Source organism: Colletotrichum acutatum, assembly GCF_030867785.1.
Source record: "Colletotrichum acutatum strain CBS 112980 chromosome Unknown BDZ83scaffold_22, whole genome shotgun sequence".
NCBI lineage: Eukaryota > Fungi > Ascomycota > Sordariomycetes > Glomerellales > Glomerellaceae > Colletotrichum > Colletotrichum acutatum.
In genome coordinates, this window is record NW_026849016.1 from 241,404 (window position 1) to 256,023 (window position 14,620).

Below are 14,620 nucleotides of genomic sequence, written 5' to 3' on the forward strand. Positions count from 1 at the left end.
CAAATGACAGGCGCCCAGTGACATGCAAGATATCCACAACGAATCAGCTTCAACCAACAATCCGAGAACGATATCTTCTTCAGAGCAGAAAACAATGCATGAAGATTGGTCATTTTATTCATTATTACGGGGATTTGTCGATTAGAGTGCGAGACCGAGGACTACCTTAAACACCCCGTAACCTTTCCCCATCAAACGGGTAAGGATCCAGCCTCCCATCACGCCGTTTACGCCGCGGCCGCCCCCTCCGACGCGGCTATAATCTTCCGCGCCATCTCCGGCAACTCGGTCGCCATGACATCCATCTCCCCAAACAAATCCGTACACGGCTCCCCCTCATACACGGCGCACCACGCCCCCTTGAACCCGCACCCCTTGGCCGCCGACGCATCCCACATGTGCGCCGCCGCGAACCACGCCTCCTCCCCGCCAAAGCTCTCCAGCACAGGCTTGTACGCCCTGGGGTCCGGCTTGCCGATGCCGTCCGCGTCGCAGCTCTTGAGGTTCTCCGCGGGCATGTCGATGCCCGCCTTGGCAAAGTACCCGCCCACGCGCTTCGCGTCGCCCGCCGTAAAGGCCCAGACTGTGAAGCCGGCTTCGCGGAGTAGAGTGAAGCACTCCTTTGTGCCGGGCCGGGCCTCGAGCTCGAGGAAGCGATCCATGATGTAGGCTACGTCGTCGTCGGTGGCGAGTTTCCGCGGTTCCGGGACGCCGGCTTGGAAGAGCATGCGGTAGAAGAGGCTGCGGAAGATGTCGTAGAAGCGGCGGTAGCGACCTTGGATGGAGAGGTAGGTGTATTCGCGCTCGGCGGCCTCGATCCAGGCGAAGCTGAGGAGGGCGGGCTTGATGTTGTGTTCTGCGAGTTTGGGGCCGAGACGGGTTTCGATGGCGCGGGGGATGGCGTCGTAGGACATGCAGGTGCCTACGATGTCGAAGACGACGTGTTTCCTTGGTGATGACATGTTTGTGTGTGTGTGTGTGTGTGTGTGTGTGTGAAGGAGTGTTCACAAAGTAATTTGATCAAGTGTGTGAAGAACTTCTTTTTGGGTAGAATGAGTTTGTGTGAATGCGAACCCGGTCTTGAAGGTTTATATGAGACCGTCACGAACTTTCCAGCCGTTGAAAATAGATCATCATCAAGCAAAAAAGGCTATAGATAGCCTCATCACCGGTGCGCATCATCGCCCTATCTCGGCGTCTGGGCCCGCGGGGATGAGCGGGGTACGGTGTACCACCGTAGTGCCATGCCGCGACGATCCCTGTTACCCCAGCCGGCTGCTCTGGCGGATCCGACGAACCGGTTGCGTATCACTCGACGGGGCGACCAGTCCCGAGAGGGGTGTGCCCCGAAAATAGAGACCACAGGCAATTCCCGGCTGTTGCATGATAAGCTACCGGCCGCCGGCCGCGCTACCCGTTGGTTCCGCCCGGTGGTCAGTATTCCCCTCCGACTCAGACTATACGTTACGGTGGTTGGTTTAACCGAACGGCCGTCTGTCGGACAAAGATGTTGGAAATGGGAATCCCGAATGGGTACACTGAAAATGAGTGGTTTACTCGTCGTTGAGGATTGATACTCAATGGTTGTTGGTAGTTGTCAATTGCATGATCGTGCGAGAACATAATGTTACCCGAGTCAGCTATCTGTGCCATGACGAAAATCGAAACTAGTGGTGATGACTTTGACTTGGCGACTAATTGTCAATAGAAAATCATGTGCCGACCATTCAGCATTCAGGTTTTGCGCATTTCAATATAGTTCACTGAGAAGCGTATCGAGAGAGTGTGAAGTTTTCAAGGCCATCAGCGGCTCTGTCATTATGGTATCAAAAAGAAAAAAGAGCTTTCAAAACTGTGATCCCCACCTTGGGTCTACCGTCGGAGCTGTAAATCCATGCTATGCTAAATCCGCCAATTTTTTGTTTTTCCCCATCCATGCCATGCTTTCGTGAAAATGTTGTTTACAATGAAGAGAAGGTCTTCTCAAATGCAGAGATCAAAATGGGAACTATAGAGATATATGTCAGACTCCTGGTCGTACAAGATAAGGTGGGCTTTTCTTCAAAAGACTTACCGTGTGCCTCCTCAAAGATGAGCATGGGGCGGAGACGGATGGTCTCCTTGCCGCAAGCGCCAATGTTGACGCCGAGGCGCTTCATCGAGCCCGTGACAGCTGCCGCGCTCTGAGTGTCGAAAGCGACGTAGGTGCCCTGGCCCTTGCCGCGGAGGTTCATGACGTGGTCGGGGTACTTTTGGGCGAGCTTCTCCATCTCGGCGTAGAGGACTTCACCAACGCGAGCCTGTAACGCGTGTGAGGTTGTAAGTCATGATGCGTCTGGAATGATTCACTTACGGTCTGCTCCACGAGCTTCTTCTCGCGGATCTCGTCAATGACTGCCTTGCAGACGATGACGCGGGCGGCATCACCCATCCAGCTATAGGTTCGTCAGCGATGATTGAAGAGACGGAAGGGCATTTGGAGGAACATACGTGTTGAACTGGCGGTAGGCCTTGTCGGGGACCAGCATGCGGTCGCCAAAGTAGTAGCCGGCAGTCTGGGCCTTCTTGGAGAAGGTAACGATATCGGGAGGGGAGGTCAGGTTCCAGTGAGCGTGGCCCCAGAACTTGCCAGTGGCGCCGAAGCCTAATCGTTATATTAGTACGACTGCATAAACTTTTCATGTCAAAGAGAGTTACTCACCAGTCTGGACCTCATCGACAATCATGACAACAGCATGCTTCTGCGTAATATCACGCAGACCCTGGAAGAAGGCCGGGGAAGCGTGGTTATCACCGCCCTCGGACTGGATAGGCTCAACGATAACAGCTGCAACAGGGCAGTGCCAGCTCTGAATCAGCTCCTCCACCTCCTTCAAGCAGCGCTTCTCCTCGGCCTCGTTCTCGGCCGCGTACTTGTCCAGGGGGTACTTGAGCGCCGGGAACGAAGCCTGGGGCCAGTTGAACGAGGGAATATCGAGCTTGTGCACGGCCTTGCTGCGCGTGGTGGACAGACTACCGAAACCGCGGCCGTGGAACGAGTTCTTGAAGCTCATGATGGCCAGCTCGGGGGAGCCGGGTGTGGTGTTGTGCAGGCACGAGTGGATCTCCTCGTGGGACCACTCGGCCTCGCCGCGCTCGCGGCGGCGGTAGAGCATGAAGGCGGCCTTGTAGGCCAGCTCGTTGGCCTCGGAGCCGGACTGGGCTGTGAAGATGTGGTTGAGTCCCTCCGGGGCGGCCTTCATGAGGCCGTTCTGGAGGAGGTCGTGCCAGGCGCCCGAGGGGAAGTTGCCGATGGCGGGTCTGTTGACGAGGGCGGAGATCATCTCGGGGGACTTGGCGGCCTCGATGAGGGTGGGGTTGTTGTAGCCTACCGGGATGGAGGCGATCTGGGAGTAGCTATTTTGAGAAAGGGGGAAGAGATTAGCGAGATGCGGGTTGATTGGTAGGTGTGCCCGGCGAGTTGATCGGCGGCTGCGGCTCCGTGGAGTGAACTTACACATCGAGGTACTTGTTGCCGTCAACGTCGACGATGCTGTAGAGGAGGAATGTAAGTTTGATTTTCTGACAAAACAGCCTGTGTGGTTATTGCGTACTAGTTTCCGGAGCTCTTGTCGTAGTCGACGACGAAGTGAACAGCGCGAGCGTCGAAGAAGGTGTCGAGCTTCTTTGCGCTGGCCTTGGAGATAGGTCCAGGGACTTCCGTGGTGACCGAGTGCTCAATGACGGCGGGCATCTTGAAGGTCGGGTCTTTATTGGAGCAACTCAGTTGTGGTGATCTTGTAAATGAGTCGGAGAAGATGCGATATTGTATAAGATACTTATGTATATCGTTGTTCTTAGAGACTCTAGAAGCTTGCTTGATACAAAAACTCAACGTCAAGTGTTGGGAGATCGGGTATTTATCGTCCGTGGTGACGCCCGAAAGCTTCCGTTCGTCCCTTCAATGTGTGAGAGCCGGGCAACAGCCGGCCGGTCCCGAACCGGCGCCCCATCCGGGCCCAGGTCAAGACGTAGGAGAAAACCCCGCCAAATCTCCATTGAATCTAGCATGGCCCATCCTTAAATTCCCGATTGCGGCTCATGCCAAACACATTATGCATTGAGGCGTTTTGGGGCGAAAGTTTTAGTGTACAGAATTGGCCTAATTTCTTGCCATTTTCAGCGGGTTCAAATCACAAGATGTGTCAAACCCCCCTCCGAGTGCCCCACCCCGGGCCCCGGGCCGGTCCCACTCAAAACCACAATTGTAGTTCCCACACCGGTATCAGACAGGCACAACGATATCGCAGTGCCGCCAACTTTGACGCCATCGTGAAGGGGTTCATATAAACAGGCGACCGCATGAGGCTGTCCGGCTTACCGCGGTAGTTCTGTAGACATCAGACCACTTTTCTGCAGGAACCAAGATCGAGGTGCATTACTTTTACTTCACAATGGCATCAGCACACCAAGTAAGTGGGTCCTGCCGTTGAAGGATATGAGCCTTTCAGTGAATGTCATTCGTTTGCTAAACTGTTGTGATGTTACAGTTGAAAGATGCTTCCCTGCTGAAGACATCATGCTACGTCAACGGGCAATGGGTTGGCGCCAAATCTGAAAAGGTCTTCTCAGTCGAGAGTGAGTAGTTCACCACCACATAACCTCGGGATGAGCAGCCAAGCTGACATTCTCATGAGACCCTTCAACCCTCACCGAGGTAGCAAAATGCCCTGAGTTCGATGAAGCCGACACCGAAGCATCCATCCTCGCCGCTCACGATGCCTTCAAGTCCTTCCGCAAGACTCCGGCGCGCGCTAGAGCGCGTCTCCTCCGGAAATGGTACGACCTCATGATGGAAAACGCCGACGACCTCGCCAAGATCATCACCCTGGAGAACGGCAAGCCTTTGGCCGACGCGAAGACGGAAGTCGGCTACGCGGCCTCCTTCTTCGAGTGGTTCTCCGAGGAAGCGCCCCGGATCTACGGCGACACCATCCAGGCGAGCAACCCGAGCTGCCGCCTCGTGACGCTCAAGGAGCCCGTCGGCGTCTGCGGTCTCATCGCGCCGTGGAACTTCCCCGCGGCCATGATCACGCGCAAGGTCGGCCCCGCGCTGGCGGCTGGGTGTACCGTCGTCGTCAAGGCCCCTGCCGAGGCCCCCCTGACGGCGCTGGCTCTCGCCGAGCTCGCTCATCGCGCGGGAATCCCCGCGGGCGTGGTGAACATCATCACGGCCCTGGATAACACCGTCTCCGTAGGGAAAGTGCTGACGACGCACCCGGTCATCAAGAAGGTCTCCTTCACCGGCTCGACGGGCGTCGGAAAGCTGCTAATGAACCAATGCTCCTCGACGCTCAAGAAGTTGTCCTTTGAGCTCGGCGGCAACGCCCCCTTTATCGTCTTCGAGGACGCCGATCTGAACGCGGCGCTCAAGGGTCTCATCGCGTCCAAATTCAGAATCTCGGGCCAGACGTGCGTGTGCGCCAACCGGATCCTGGTCCACAGCAGCGTGTACGACAAGTTCTCGCAGATGGTCGTGGACGCCATCAAGACCTTTACCGTCGGCGACGGATTCGCCGAGACGACGACGCATGGCCCGCTCATCCACAACCGCGCCGTCGCCAAGGTCGACGAGCACGTCAAGGATGCCGTCTCCAAGGGGGCGCGGGTGCTTCTCGGCGGCAAGCCCCTGACCGAGCTGGGGTCCAACTACTTTGACCTCACCGTGCTGGCGGACATGAAGCCCGGCATGAAGATTTGCTCCGAGGAGACGTTTGGGCCCGTGGCGGCGTTGTTTGCGTTTGATACCGAGGAGCAGGCCGTCGAGCTTGCTAATGATGCGGACGTTGGTCTTGCGGGGTACTTTTTCAGCAAGGACGTGTCGCGATGCTGGCGTGTGGCGGAGGCGCTCGAGGTTGGCATGGTTGGCGTAAACATTGGTAAGTTACTCATTCCTTGGCGAGGATCCGAAGAAAGGCGTATGCTAACGAGCTAAATCTAGGAGCCATCAGTGATCCCGCCGCGCCCTTTGGTGGCGTGAAGCAGAGCGGATTTGGCCGCGAAGGAAGCAAGTACGGTATTGACGAGTTTTTGGTCACCAAGATGGTTATGACTGGTATTGAGTAATGCTGCTTCTTCTGTTAAGATTTCATTTCTTTCCTAGACTATACCCTACCAAGTATCTTAGATGATAGAATAGAATACCGGGCCACGCAAAAGTGTTCCTTTACTCATGACCAGTACCATTAGTATCCCCTGGCCACGTCTCTTGGGGCATAGTTTTTATAGAGGAGTGTATAAAGAGCGAAATCTATTGAGTGACGGAGATTGTCAACAGGACAGCGGGAGTAGGAGTGACAGAGATAGAAGCAAGATATTGAGAGGAACTAGTTTGTCACCCACCTATCTACCTTCTTTTCTAGGCAGTCAAGTGTAGCTTACTCCCAATGCTGCTGGTGTCATTATTTGAAAGGAATCGTTGTTTAAAGTCATCACTTTTGAAAGCCAATAGGCTATCAGGGTTGGAATGCTCAGCAAGATGAGAAAGGGAAATGCTATTCCAGACCACAAACCTTGCCATAAGTGTACCCCACTAGGCCATTAAGGTGTGATTCACCCTTCCATGTGAAGAACACGCTTCTTTTTGGCTCTGGGAATAGAATACATGAAGGTGATGGGGATTCAGATTCTGAGTAGGCTCCCATCCACTCCCTTAAGGTTGTGCATTGCAGGTTTACACTGACTTCCATCAGGCATCAAAAAGTGCTCCCTCCTCTTTGAGATTCGCCCAGTCAAGTCACCAGAGGATCTTGGTCTTTCTATCATTTTAGTCTAGTAGTCCGACGATGGGCACCTGCTGGACGATCAAGGGGCATGAAGGAGATTTTCCTGCAGGTGAGTCCCTATTATCCTGAGAGAACACAAAAGAAAAGGTGTGTCATTCATTGTACAGTTGGGTACTTGCTGCTTGGATGTGTGCCTTTTTGGCAAAACCCTCATCGAGCCACCTGTCACCATCCCTTTGTGCCGACCTGGAGCCTGAGGCGGGAGACAATCTGAAATGTCTTCACTGTAAAGAGGTCATTTTATCCGTCTCAAAGTGGAGTCAGGTGACCTCTAGGCAGGACGGGAGGCAAAGTAAAGGACTGAAAGCCTTTCACGTTCCCGTCCATTCGAAAACCTTCTTCTAGCACCTTGTAGGCCGTAGGCAGATCTTCTTTCTCCCTTCAAAAAACCATCTTTCCTATTAATACTCGACCGGAACACCTCTTCTTTGGGTCCGAATTGCGCCACGCGAATTATACTTCTTCTCAAATCGCGCTCCTCTTTCGGAAGATCACGCACAATTCGGTCTACTATCACTTGACTCAACGGTCTCATCGCATGCGTGGTATCTTCATACAACCCATTCAAGATGCCGCCAAAGGCTTCCATCCAGCAACCTGAAGTCTCTGACGGTGATTCCGGTGCAGATACCATCGGAACTATCGAAATATCACCGACAATCTGGGCGCAGTCGACGGGATCTCAACACAACCAGCCCCAACCTGGAACCCAGAACGCCTCATCCCAACCCATTCCCATTCGCTTGACCAATCCAGTGAAATACTCGTCCGAGTACTCTACCTCTCCGGACTCAGCAACCCCATTCATTCAGTCCATGACCTCCTCATACGAAGCACAACCTCCTTGGCCGCCGCGCGAGCATACCCCGCCGTCTGGGTCTGAGGATGGTCCGCCCAAAGGCACGCAGCTACCATCAACGGCTGGGCAGCCCCTCAAGGAGCAAGATCAGCCCTTGGACGAGCAACCTCAACCTCAACTGCAACCGGAACCGCAACCGCAATTAAGCGATCAACTTCCTACCGACACGGAGCCTGCACCCCCATCACAAAGTGTGCCTTTCATCGACGATGACAACTTGTCCAAGGACTTCGAACAATACGAGAAGGGAAGCAAGCTGGTGCTCACCTACCAAGCTCCGCGCCGACCTTACGGTCGTTCCGAGTATCCCAATCCTCCAGGCATCGACAGCGATGACAAAGTTCTGTCCGAAGCCGAGAGGCGCCTCTCTCGCACTGGCTTGGTCTATCACGACCGACAAATCAGCAATCCTATTGCCGACCAATACAAGGCCACTGTCCACCTCACCGTCATGAAAATCATATCCGGCGGGCCTGTTGCTGGCACCCAGGTCATTCTGTGCAAAGTTGACGAAGCCAGTTACGATGACGGGATGTCTAAGAAACAAAAAGGGACCTTGCTTCGAGGTGTTTCACTCTTGAGAACGAAAAGCACACGGGTGAAGAAGCGATTCGCCAGGTCCTCGATAGCGAACTTGTTCGGCCAGGAGAATGCGGGTGGTTTCTCTCTATCTCAAGGGACCGGGAGTAAGAAAGAACCAGACGTCGCCGGCAACGCCCCAGTTGTGGTACCTTTCGACGGTGAACGCTTGGCCGTAGGTCAGCTTGCAGTCCTCAAGGTGTACGATGCCATGTTCTACCCCTTCCAGTACGGAATGTATCAAGGGCCCTGGAAGGTGACATCTAGAGCCGATCAGGAGCACAGTCGTGAGGCCGGTGCTTATAAGCATCTCTGGACTCACAAGAAGACTGGATATCCACACCTTACACCTCAATACTACGGATCCTGGGCCATCGAGCTGACGACTACAAATTCAGGTGTGAAGGACAAGCAACGATTCGCCAGAGCCATCATCATGGAGTACATTGAAGGCACCAGCATTGAGGAGCTTTGTTTCCGGACCGCCAAAGAATATCTTCTAGTTCCTCGCAACATGATGAAGCCTAAGATGGCCGATGGCACCACTTGGTATTTTGATAGGAAGGTTCGCTTGGAAGTTTTCGAGGAGCTCCTGATAGGCTACGTGAATATGCTTCATCACGGTGTCAACATGCGTCTCGACCCCCAGAACATTCTTCTCACGGGTAAACGCGGAGATGAGGTTCTCAAAACCACCCACCTTCGAGTTGTGGCAATTGACTATGTCGATGCCATGATCGACGATGAGAGGAAGGAGCCTCTCAGGATCTACCAAATTTGGGACAAGCCGCCTCATCCCTGGGGCGAGACGTCTTTGCCAAAGATGCAATACTTTCACGGCTGGTTTCCCCATCATTGGACACCTGCACATTTCGACAGCTGGCTGATTCGGACTTTCGGACAACTTGACAACCCGAAGTACATGGATCCCAATATATCGAAGGACCCTAATCTGTCGAAGACTCAGGCATCGAAGCAATCTGAACTGGACAAAGACTCTCAACCTTCGCATTCTTGAGCATACGCAACGCGAGTGGTAAAGGGTTTTCGGTCATGGCACAACGGAGACGATGCATTGGTACTGATCACCGGCCAGGAGACACTGAGTGTGGCGGACTGAAAGTTTGGAGTCGGGGTATGATCAAAGTTGATTCTGATGGATATCTTAGTTAGGGTCGGTCTTCTCTCAGCAGGAAGCTCATTGCTGTCAGTAAGTAGCTCAACATGAAATCTCTTTGATGAAGCCCACCTGACTTGGTGCTTTGAGTTATTTGGATGGGAAGAGACTTCCTGCTGGTGAAGATGAGGCATTTTATTCAAGGTGCAAAAACATGCTATGCTGGTGCGCCAAGTAGTGAAAGTGGCGCAAATAGAAACTGAGATTGTATTGAGCCGCAAGCTAAGCATTCAGTCTACTGCGTGCCTTGACGCACTTACATCTGTTTCCATCGCTGCTCTTTTCCCTGCTACAACTATGCTTTCAATCTAATATGTACTACTCTTGATGTGTTCCTTGAAGAATGTGCTTCAAGAAGTGTGATGAGGCAGTGGTCATGAGAAAAGTGGCTTCTCTGTTCAAACCAATGCTGCTATGATATCGTGACTTTTCGCTATACTTGGATACATGAAATCAATTACTCATCATGCCTAGCCGCCCTTTTCATCAAATGGTACTCTTCGCATCCTGTGCACGCAGCGGAGTCTTCTCATCATGCCCCCCCTCCGCATTCCCCAACGAAGTAGTCTTTCTCATGAGCTCGTGAACCATCGCGTCGTCTTGCTTGCGCTGCTCCTCGCGCTTCTTCTCAGCCTCCTGCATCCTCTCGCGTTCCTCAAAATCCCGAATTCTCCGAGCTGCTCCAACCCTGCGTTCTCGTTCCTCACGCCGAGCGTCCTCCTCGGGGTCGTTAGTGGAGCGACGGAGCGACGTGGTATGCCACACTGCGACGATGACGATCATCTGGAAGACCACGGCAGATATGGCAAGCATAATGAGGCCGGGGTCGGGCATGATGAGGTTTCTTGCCTGCTTAAGTATGTCAGAGATGTTGCGATCGGTTTTTCACATGCAGAGGGACTTACTGCGTAGAATAGAAGTTGTTATGATAATTTCAATTCTTGCTTCGGTGAGCGCGTTCAAGTCTGACGCAGTGTGATATATCTTTGCGGGTACTTCTTGGTGGATGAGTATGAACAGTTTGATAATTATTGTAGATGAGGAGAAAGAGGAGAAAGATTTTCCCGAAGGAGGATGCCGGAAAAGTCGGCTTTATCATCTAGGACAAAAGGTTTCCTCCGCCCGTGGTATTGTGACACCTTTTCGGCGGTGTACCTCTGTGAATACGGGGGACACGGAAGCCAGCCAAATTCCTAGGGCCTCGGGTCCGAGTGGGGCACATCGGGGGCTTAGGTTCCGTGTGTGCAGGTGGTGAAGGGCCGGGCGCCCCGGCCCTCCGGGTGCCACCCCGCCCTCCGTAACCGAGATCCACAATTTCTTCTCAAGATGACGGCTGCCGACGAGAAGTGTGTGCCATGAAAACCTAACGTCAGGTAACAAGTGAGTAGGCTGGTAGACTACTGAATGCCTACTTGGCTGCTGGAGTTTCTTTAAAGATGGAGTAAAGGATACCGGTTGGCTGAAGGGCATCGAGATAACTTCAACCACAGTCTATAGTTTCCTCGAGGAACGTACCGCTAGTTTGGCCGCTTGCGTACGTACCTAAGGTATTCCATGACTTTATACCGGGGTGCTGATCCATCGGTGAACACCTCACTCACTGGGATTGAACCGACAGGCGTTAAGAGATGGATAATACCTTCCCATTCTAACAACAGATACCGGGTCTGGTGGCCGAGGGGTGAGCGTCAAGAAGTCTTGACTAGTCCGTGATGCTCCGGTATTATTTCTGGGCTCCGGCGTTCGAACCTCGGTCCAGTCGGCTCCTGTTGTTTTTTGTTCTTGTTTGTATCCCTCTATACTTCAAGTCATTTACTGTCATGTAGAGCAGTCTTTTCTTTCCTACTCCGGTTATATGTAAATATTTGAGAAAAAGGAGCCAGAAAAATCCAATGTATAGTTTCAACGCTCTTGCATGTTATATCTGTCTTTTCTAGGTTGATCATCAGCAAATAGTGATAGCTAAGTAAGCTGAGGTTGACTCTCCATTTGAGTAGGAACGTACAGGAGGATTTGTGATGTAAACATCCAACATTCTCTGTCCTGCAAAACGTCATGAAAGTCACGGAAACCGTATTTTGTAAAGCCTCGTTGCTTGACGAAACTGAAACGGTATTCTTCACATGGAGTTCTGGGTCTTGATGTCTTGCGTAATATGTGCAATATGTGATGCATCAAGCATAATATTTACGTCCTCGACGGTAAAGTAGTAAGATATGTACATGAATCTGTCGTTGGTCTCTTTGCGTGTACCCGACTCAACACCTCCCCCAATTACAACCACTGAAAAACTCCAACAGGAGAGATAAAAAGGGAGCAAGCAATCCAAGCAAAAGTGCTTAGAGCTTGCCGAAGCCGGCGCTGGTGGCAACAGCCTTGGCGTCGTTGGCGGTGCCGGCAGAAGCGACGTTCTTGCCGGCAAAGTTGGCGAGGATGGAGGTGTCGGAGCCGGCCAGGGAGCCGCTGGAACCGTAGGCGTTGAGCTGGCAGACGTGGCCGAGGTTGGTGGAGCACTTTGCGTTGGTGGTGGAGTCGGGGGAGGCGAAGACCTGGCCAGCGAGACCAGTCTGGTAGGCGGCGACGACGTTCTGGAAGATGTTGCCCTCGGCGACGATCTTGGCACCGGCGTCGGCCTCGAACGCGTGGCCGGAGTTGTCGTACCAGTAGTTGTTGACGGCGTGGAGGAGACTGTGATGGAGTTTTGTTAGTCGGAAAGTTCGCTAGCACCAAATTGCCTGAAACTGGCAGCAATTGTACGTACGTGTTACCGGCGACCTTGGGGGCTCTGCCAGAGGTGTGGTGAACGTAGTTCTTCTTGAAGGTGACCATGTCGTTGCTGCCGGTGAAGTAGAGTCCCCAGTAGTGGTGACCGTCGCAGGTGGCGGACCAGGAGGAAGAGCCGTCAATCTCGTTGTTGGAGATGGTGACACGGTTGGAGGCGCCGTTGCCGAGGACGATGTGCTGGCGGCCGATCAGGGAGGTCTTGACGTGGTCGATCCAGACAAGGTCGGAGCCGTCGAGAGTGATGGCATCACCACCCCAGACGTACTTAGGGTTCAGGTTGGTGATGTGGATGTTCTAGCACCGGTAGTTAGCCCCTGGCCGGCATGATAGTGACTAGTCCAGTGGAACAAGTCTTCATACCTGGATGATGATGTTCTTGGCGCCGCCGGTGATGCGGAGACCCTTGCCAATGATGACACCCTTGCTGCCTTGTCCGATGATGGACTTGTTGGAGCCAACCTTGATGGGGTTCAGGCCAGCGTTGTCGTAGCTATGAAGTAAGTTAGTATTATGAAAATCACCGTATATCCACAATATGTAAGTGATTCTCTACGTACGTCGTGGAGACCTTGGGAGCGTTGGGCTGGTAGTTGGTGCACCAGTTGTCCTTGTTGATGGCAGTCTGGCAAGCAGAGCCGGTACCCCAAGGAGCGCAGCCAGTGGCAGTGGTGGTACCCTCAGTGTTGCGGAAGTCAAAGGTCTTGGTCAAGACGATGACGCGGGCGGAGGAGTCGGTAAGGTAGGAGACGAGCTCGGAGGTGGTGGAAGGGTAGACGGGAGTGGCGCTACCACCACCGGTGGTTCCCTTGGCGAAGCCCTCAGCGGCGCCAGAGACGGCGTCGGCTGCGAGAGCCAAGGGGGCGAAGGCAGCCAGTGCCACGGAGAGAAGAGCAGATCTCATATTTAGAAGGCTTTCGAACAAGAAGAATAAAAAGGTAGATACAAAAGAACGAATGGTGTTTGGTCGGATGTGAAAGAGAGACAAGAGGACGAAAGCCGCTGGAGTAAGAAGGAGTTTCCAAGTCAAAGAGCGCGGCTCAAGGTCGATCATATATGTTTGTTTGGAAGCTGTGCCGCTCCTCGACGCCGCTCCTTCGACGAACCCCCTTCCTCCATGTCTTCCTTCTCCTTTCCCAGGCAACCCACGTAGTACGGATAGAGTAGCCCCCCTAACCACCAAGCCTTCAAAGAGAACCCCCCACCAGCAGGGCCAGACGAAGGCCTCATCTCACCTCACGGCTCCTCATCCTTCTAGGCCTTCGAAAGAAAAGCACGCCCCCAATTGCACAGTCGGCCGAGGAACATTGCTTAATCCACCCACACTACTTTCCGAAGAATCATGGCGTTGGGTGCCGGAGCCGACTTGTTCGAGGGATAGAGTGGTGGGTAATCCCCACTGATTCGTGGGGATTTGCTGCGCTCTGTAACCCCTTCATCTACCACGTCACCCCCGTCCGACCCGGGGTTGCGGTGATAGCTTCGGCGGCACAATCCGAATCGAGCTCGTCGACGAAGACGTTCGGCTTAGCTCGCGGGCCCTCGCACGGCCTCGCATTCGTCTGTGGCGTCACTTCCATCAATGAAAAGACGAACAGAAATCTCCGCTGGTAGGGCCGCGTTAAGGGGGGGAGGGGCGGGAGTTGGGAAGTGTGGCTGCCCCCTCCCGGAGACTAGAGACTGCCAGCGATGGAGCACGGAAAGAACCTGCTGCAGTGAGATGTCACGGGGTCACGGGGTGTCCAAACCAGTCAGTACTCATGTCCACGAGCGGCATTTCGCGCTTCTAGGGTACCATTCGTTTTTGAGAGGAGAGACTACTCCGTCTGCAAGGTGCCAAACATGGGTTCAGAGAAATTTCCGCCACTAAGGAAGGACACATGGGATCCGAGAAAAAGGAGCTCCAAAATGCAGAGCACCACGCTCTACTCCGTAAGCTCTCCATAACTCGTTCCGATGAAACGGTTGGAAATTTCCCGGTTGATGGCGTCTTACTAGGTATCCGTACTTTCTGGTATTTGTTAGCATTAGCAAACTTGGGCACGCCACAAACGCCGCCCTGCGGCACAGACATGGAAGAGCAATACGCGCGTGGACATTTCATACTCTAACTCACAGAAACCGAGAGACCCAGTAATACATCAGAACAAATCAGGGGTTGTGAGAAAATAAACTAACAAGCTTCTAGCCTCGGCCTGTCTCCGACTCTACGTGTAACAATGTCACATACCGCAGTAATATGTCGTCCTGAGAAGGGATAAGATCTGTTAAGCATAAACCGCGGTAGGCGCATCAGGCTCCAGTTATTTGGCCCAAGCTCCTTCGTGGACTTTAATTTTTACTTTTCTGTCACACGTGTATTGTGAGTCGTGACGGCAGTCAGTCTTCCCCCCGTTCTGC

The 14,620-nt window shown here is 53.4% G+C and overlaps 6 protein-coding genes across 6 annotated transcripts; 3 read left to right on the forward strand and 3 right to left on the reverse strand.

Annotated features, from left to right (window-relative positions):
- Positions 1-36: 36 nt before the first annotated feature.
- Positions 37-1,040, reverse strand: BDZ83DRAFT_611871 (HAD-like domain-containing protein). The gene has a single exon (XM_060507686.1). The coding sequence runs from the start codon at positions 960-962 to the stop codon at positions 228-230; it is 735 nt and encodes a 244-aa protein (XP_060367789.1). The 5' UTR covers positions 963-1,040; the 3' UTR covers positions 37-227.
- A 746-nt stretch (positions 1,041-1,786) lies between these two features.
- Positions 1,787-3,875, reverse strand: BDZ83DRAFT_611884 (4-aminobutyrate aminotransferase). Its single transcript, XM_060507687.1, has 7 exons — positions 3,594-3,875; positions 3,497-3,532; positions 2,702-3,396; positions 2,491-2,644; positions 2,354-2,435; positions 2,075-2,300; positions 1,787-2,008 (listed from the first exon to the last, which is right to left on the reverse strand). The coding sequence occupies exons 1-7, from the start codon at positions 3,731-3,733 to the stop codon at positions 1,962-1,964; spliced, it is 1,380 nt and encodes a 459-aa protein (XP_060367790.1). The 5' UTR covers positions 3,734-3,875; the 3' UTR covers positions 1,787-1,961.
- A 245-nt stretch (positions 3,876-4,120) lies between these two features.
- On the forward strand, positions 4,121-6,426 carry BDZ83DRAFT_611886 (succinate-semialdehyde dehydrogenase). Its single transcript, XM_060507688.1, has 4 exons — positions 4,121-4,451; positions 4,530-4,617; positions 4,677-5,918; positions 5,981-6,426. Exons 1-4 carry the CDS (start codon positions 4,434-4,436, stop codon positions 6,103-6,105), a joined length of 1,473 nt encoding a protein of 490 aa, XP_060367791.1. The 5' UTR covers positions 4,121-4,433; the 3' UTR covers positions 6,106-6,426.
- An 840-nt stretch (positions 6,427-7,266) lies between these two features.
- BDZ83DRAFT_187625 (uncharacterized protein) lies at positions 7,267-9,627 on the forward strand. Its single transcript, XM_060501569.1, has 2 exons — positions 7,267-7,369; positions 7,452-9,627. Exons 1-2 carry the CDS (start codon positions 7,363-7,365, stop codon positions 9,278-9,280), a joined length of 1,836 nt encoding a protein of 611 aa, XP_060367792.1. The 5' UTR covers positions 7,267-7,362; the 3' UTR covers positions 9,281-9,627.
- BDZ83DRAFT_187620 (uncharacterized protein) lies at positions 9,625-10,362 on the forward strand. Its single transcript, XM_060501568.1, has one exon. The coding sequence runs from the start codon at positions 9,974-9,976 to the stop codon at positions 10,349-10,351; it is 378 nt and encodes a 125-aa protein (XP_060367793.1). The 5' UTR covers positions 9,625-9,973; the 3' UTR covers positions 10,352-10,362.
- A 1,416-nt stretch (positions 10,363-11,778) lies between these two features.
- On the reverse strand, positions 11,779-13,124 carry BDZ83DRAFT_717586 (pectin lyase; the record flags this gene model as incomplete). The annotated part of the gene is made up of 4 exons (XM_060511963.1): positions 11,779-12,127; positions 12,201-12,517; positions 12,584-12,713; positions 12,781-13,124. The coding sequence occupies 4 exons, from the start codon at positions 13,122-13,124 to the stop codon at positions 11,779-11,781; spliced, it is 1,140 nt and encodes a 379-aa protein (XP_060367794.1).
- Positions 13,125-14,620: the final 1,496 nt, after the last annotated feature.

Bases quoted from the DNA above. Each gene is read 5' to 3' on its own strand.
- BDZ83DRAFT_611871 (XM_060507686.1), bottom strand. From the start codon at position 962: ATGTCATCACCAAGGAAACACGTCGTCTTCGACATCGTAGGCACCTGC.
- BDZ83DRAFT_611884 (XM_060507687.1), bottom strand. From the start codon at position 3,733: ATGCCCGCCGTCATTGAGCACTCGGTCACCACGGAAGTCCCTGGACCT. The intron at 2,301-2,353 runs GTAAGTGAATCA...CACGCGTTACAG, and splicing joins AGAAGCTCGTGGAGCAGACC to GCTCGCGTTGGTGAAGTCCT. The intron at 2,009-2,074 runs GTAAGTCTTTTG...ATATCTCTATAG, and splicing joins CATCTTTGAGGAGGCACACG to TTCCCATTTTGATCTCTGCA.
- BDZ83DRAFT_611886 (XM_060507688.1), top strand. The intron at 4,618-4,676 runs GTGAGTAGTTCA...CATTCTCATGAG, and splicing joins AAAGGTCTTCTCAGTCGAGA to ACCCTTCAACCCTCACCGAG. The intron at 5,919-5,980 runs GTAAGTTACTCA...AGCTAAATCTAG, and splicing joins CATGGTTGGCGTAAACATTG to GAGCCATCAGTGATCCCGCC.
- BDZ83DRAFT_187620 (XM_060501568.1), top strand. From the start codon at position 9,974: ATGCCCCCCCTCCGCATTCCCCAACGAAGTAGTCTTTCTCATGAGCTC.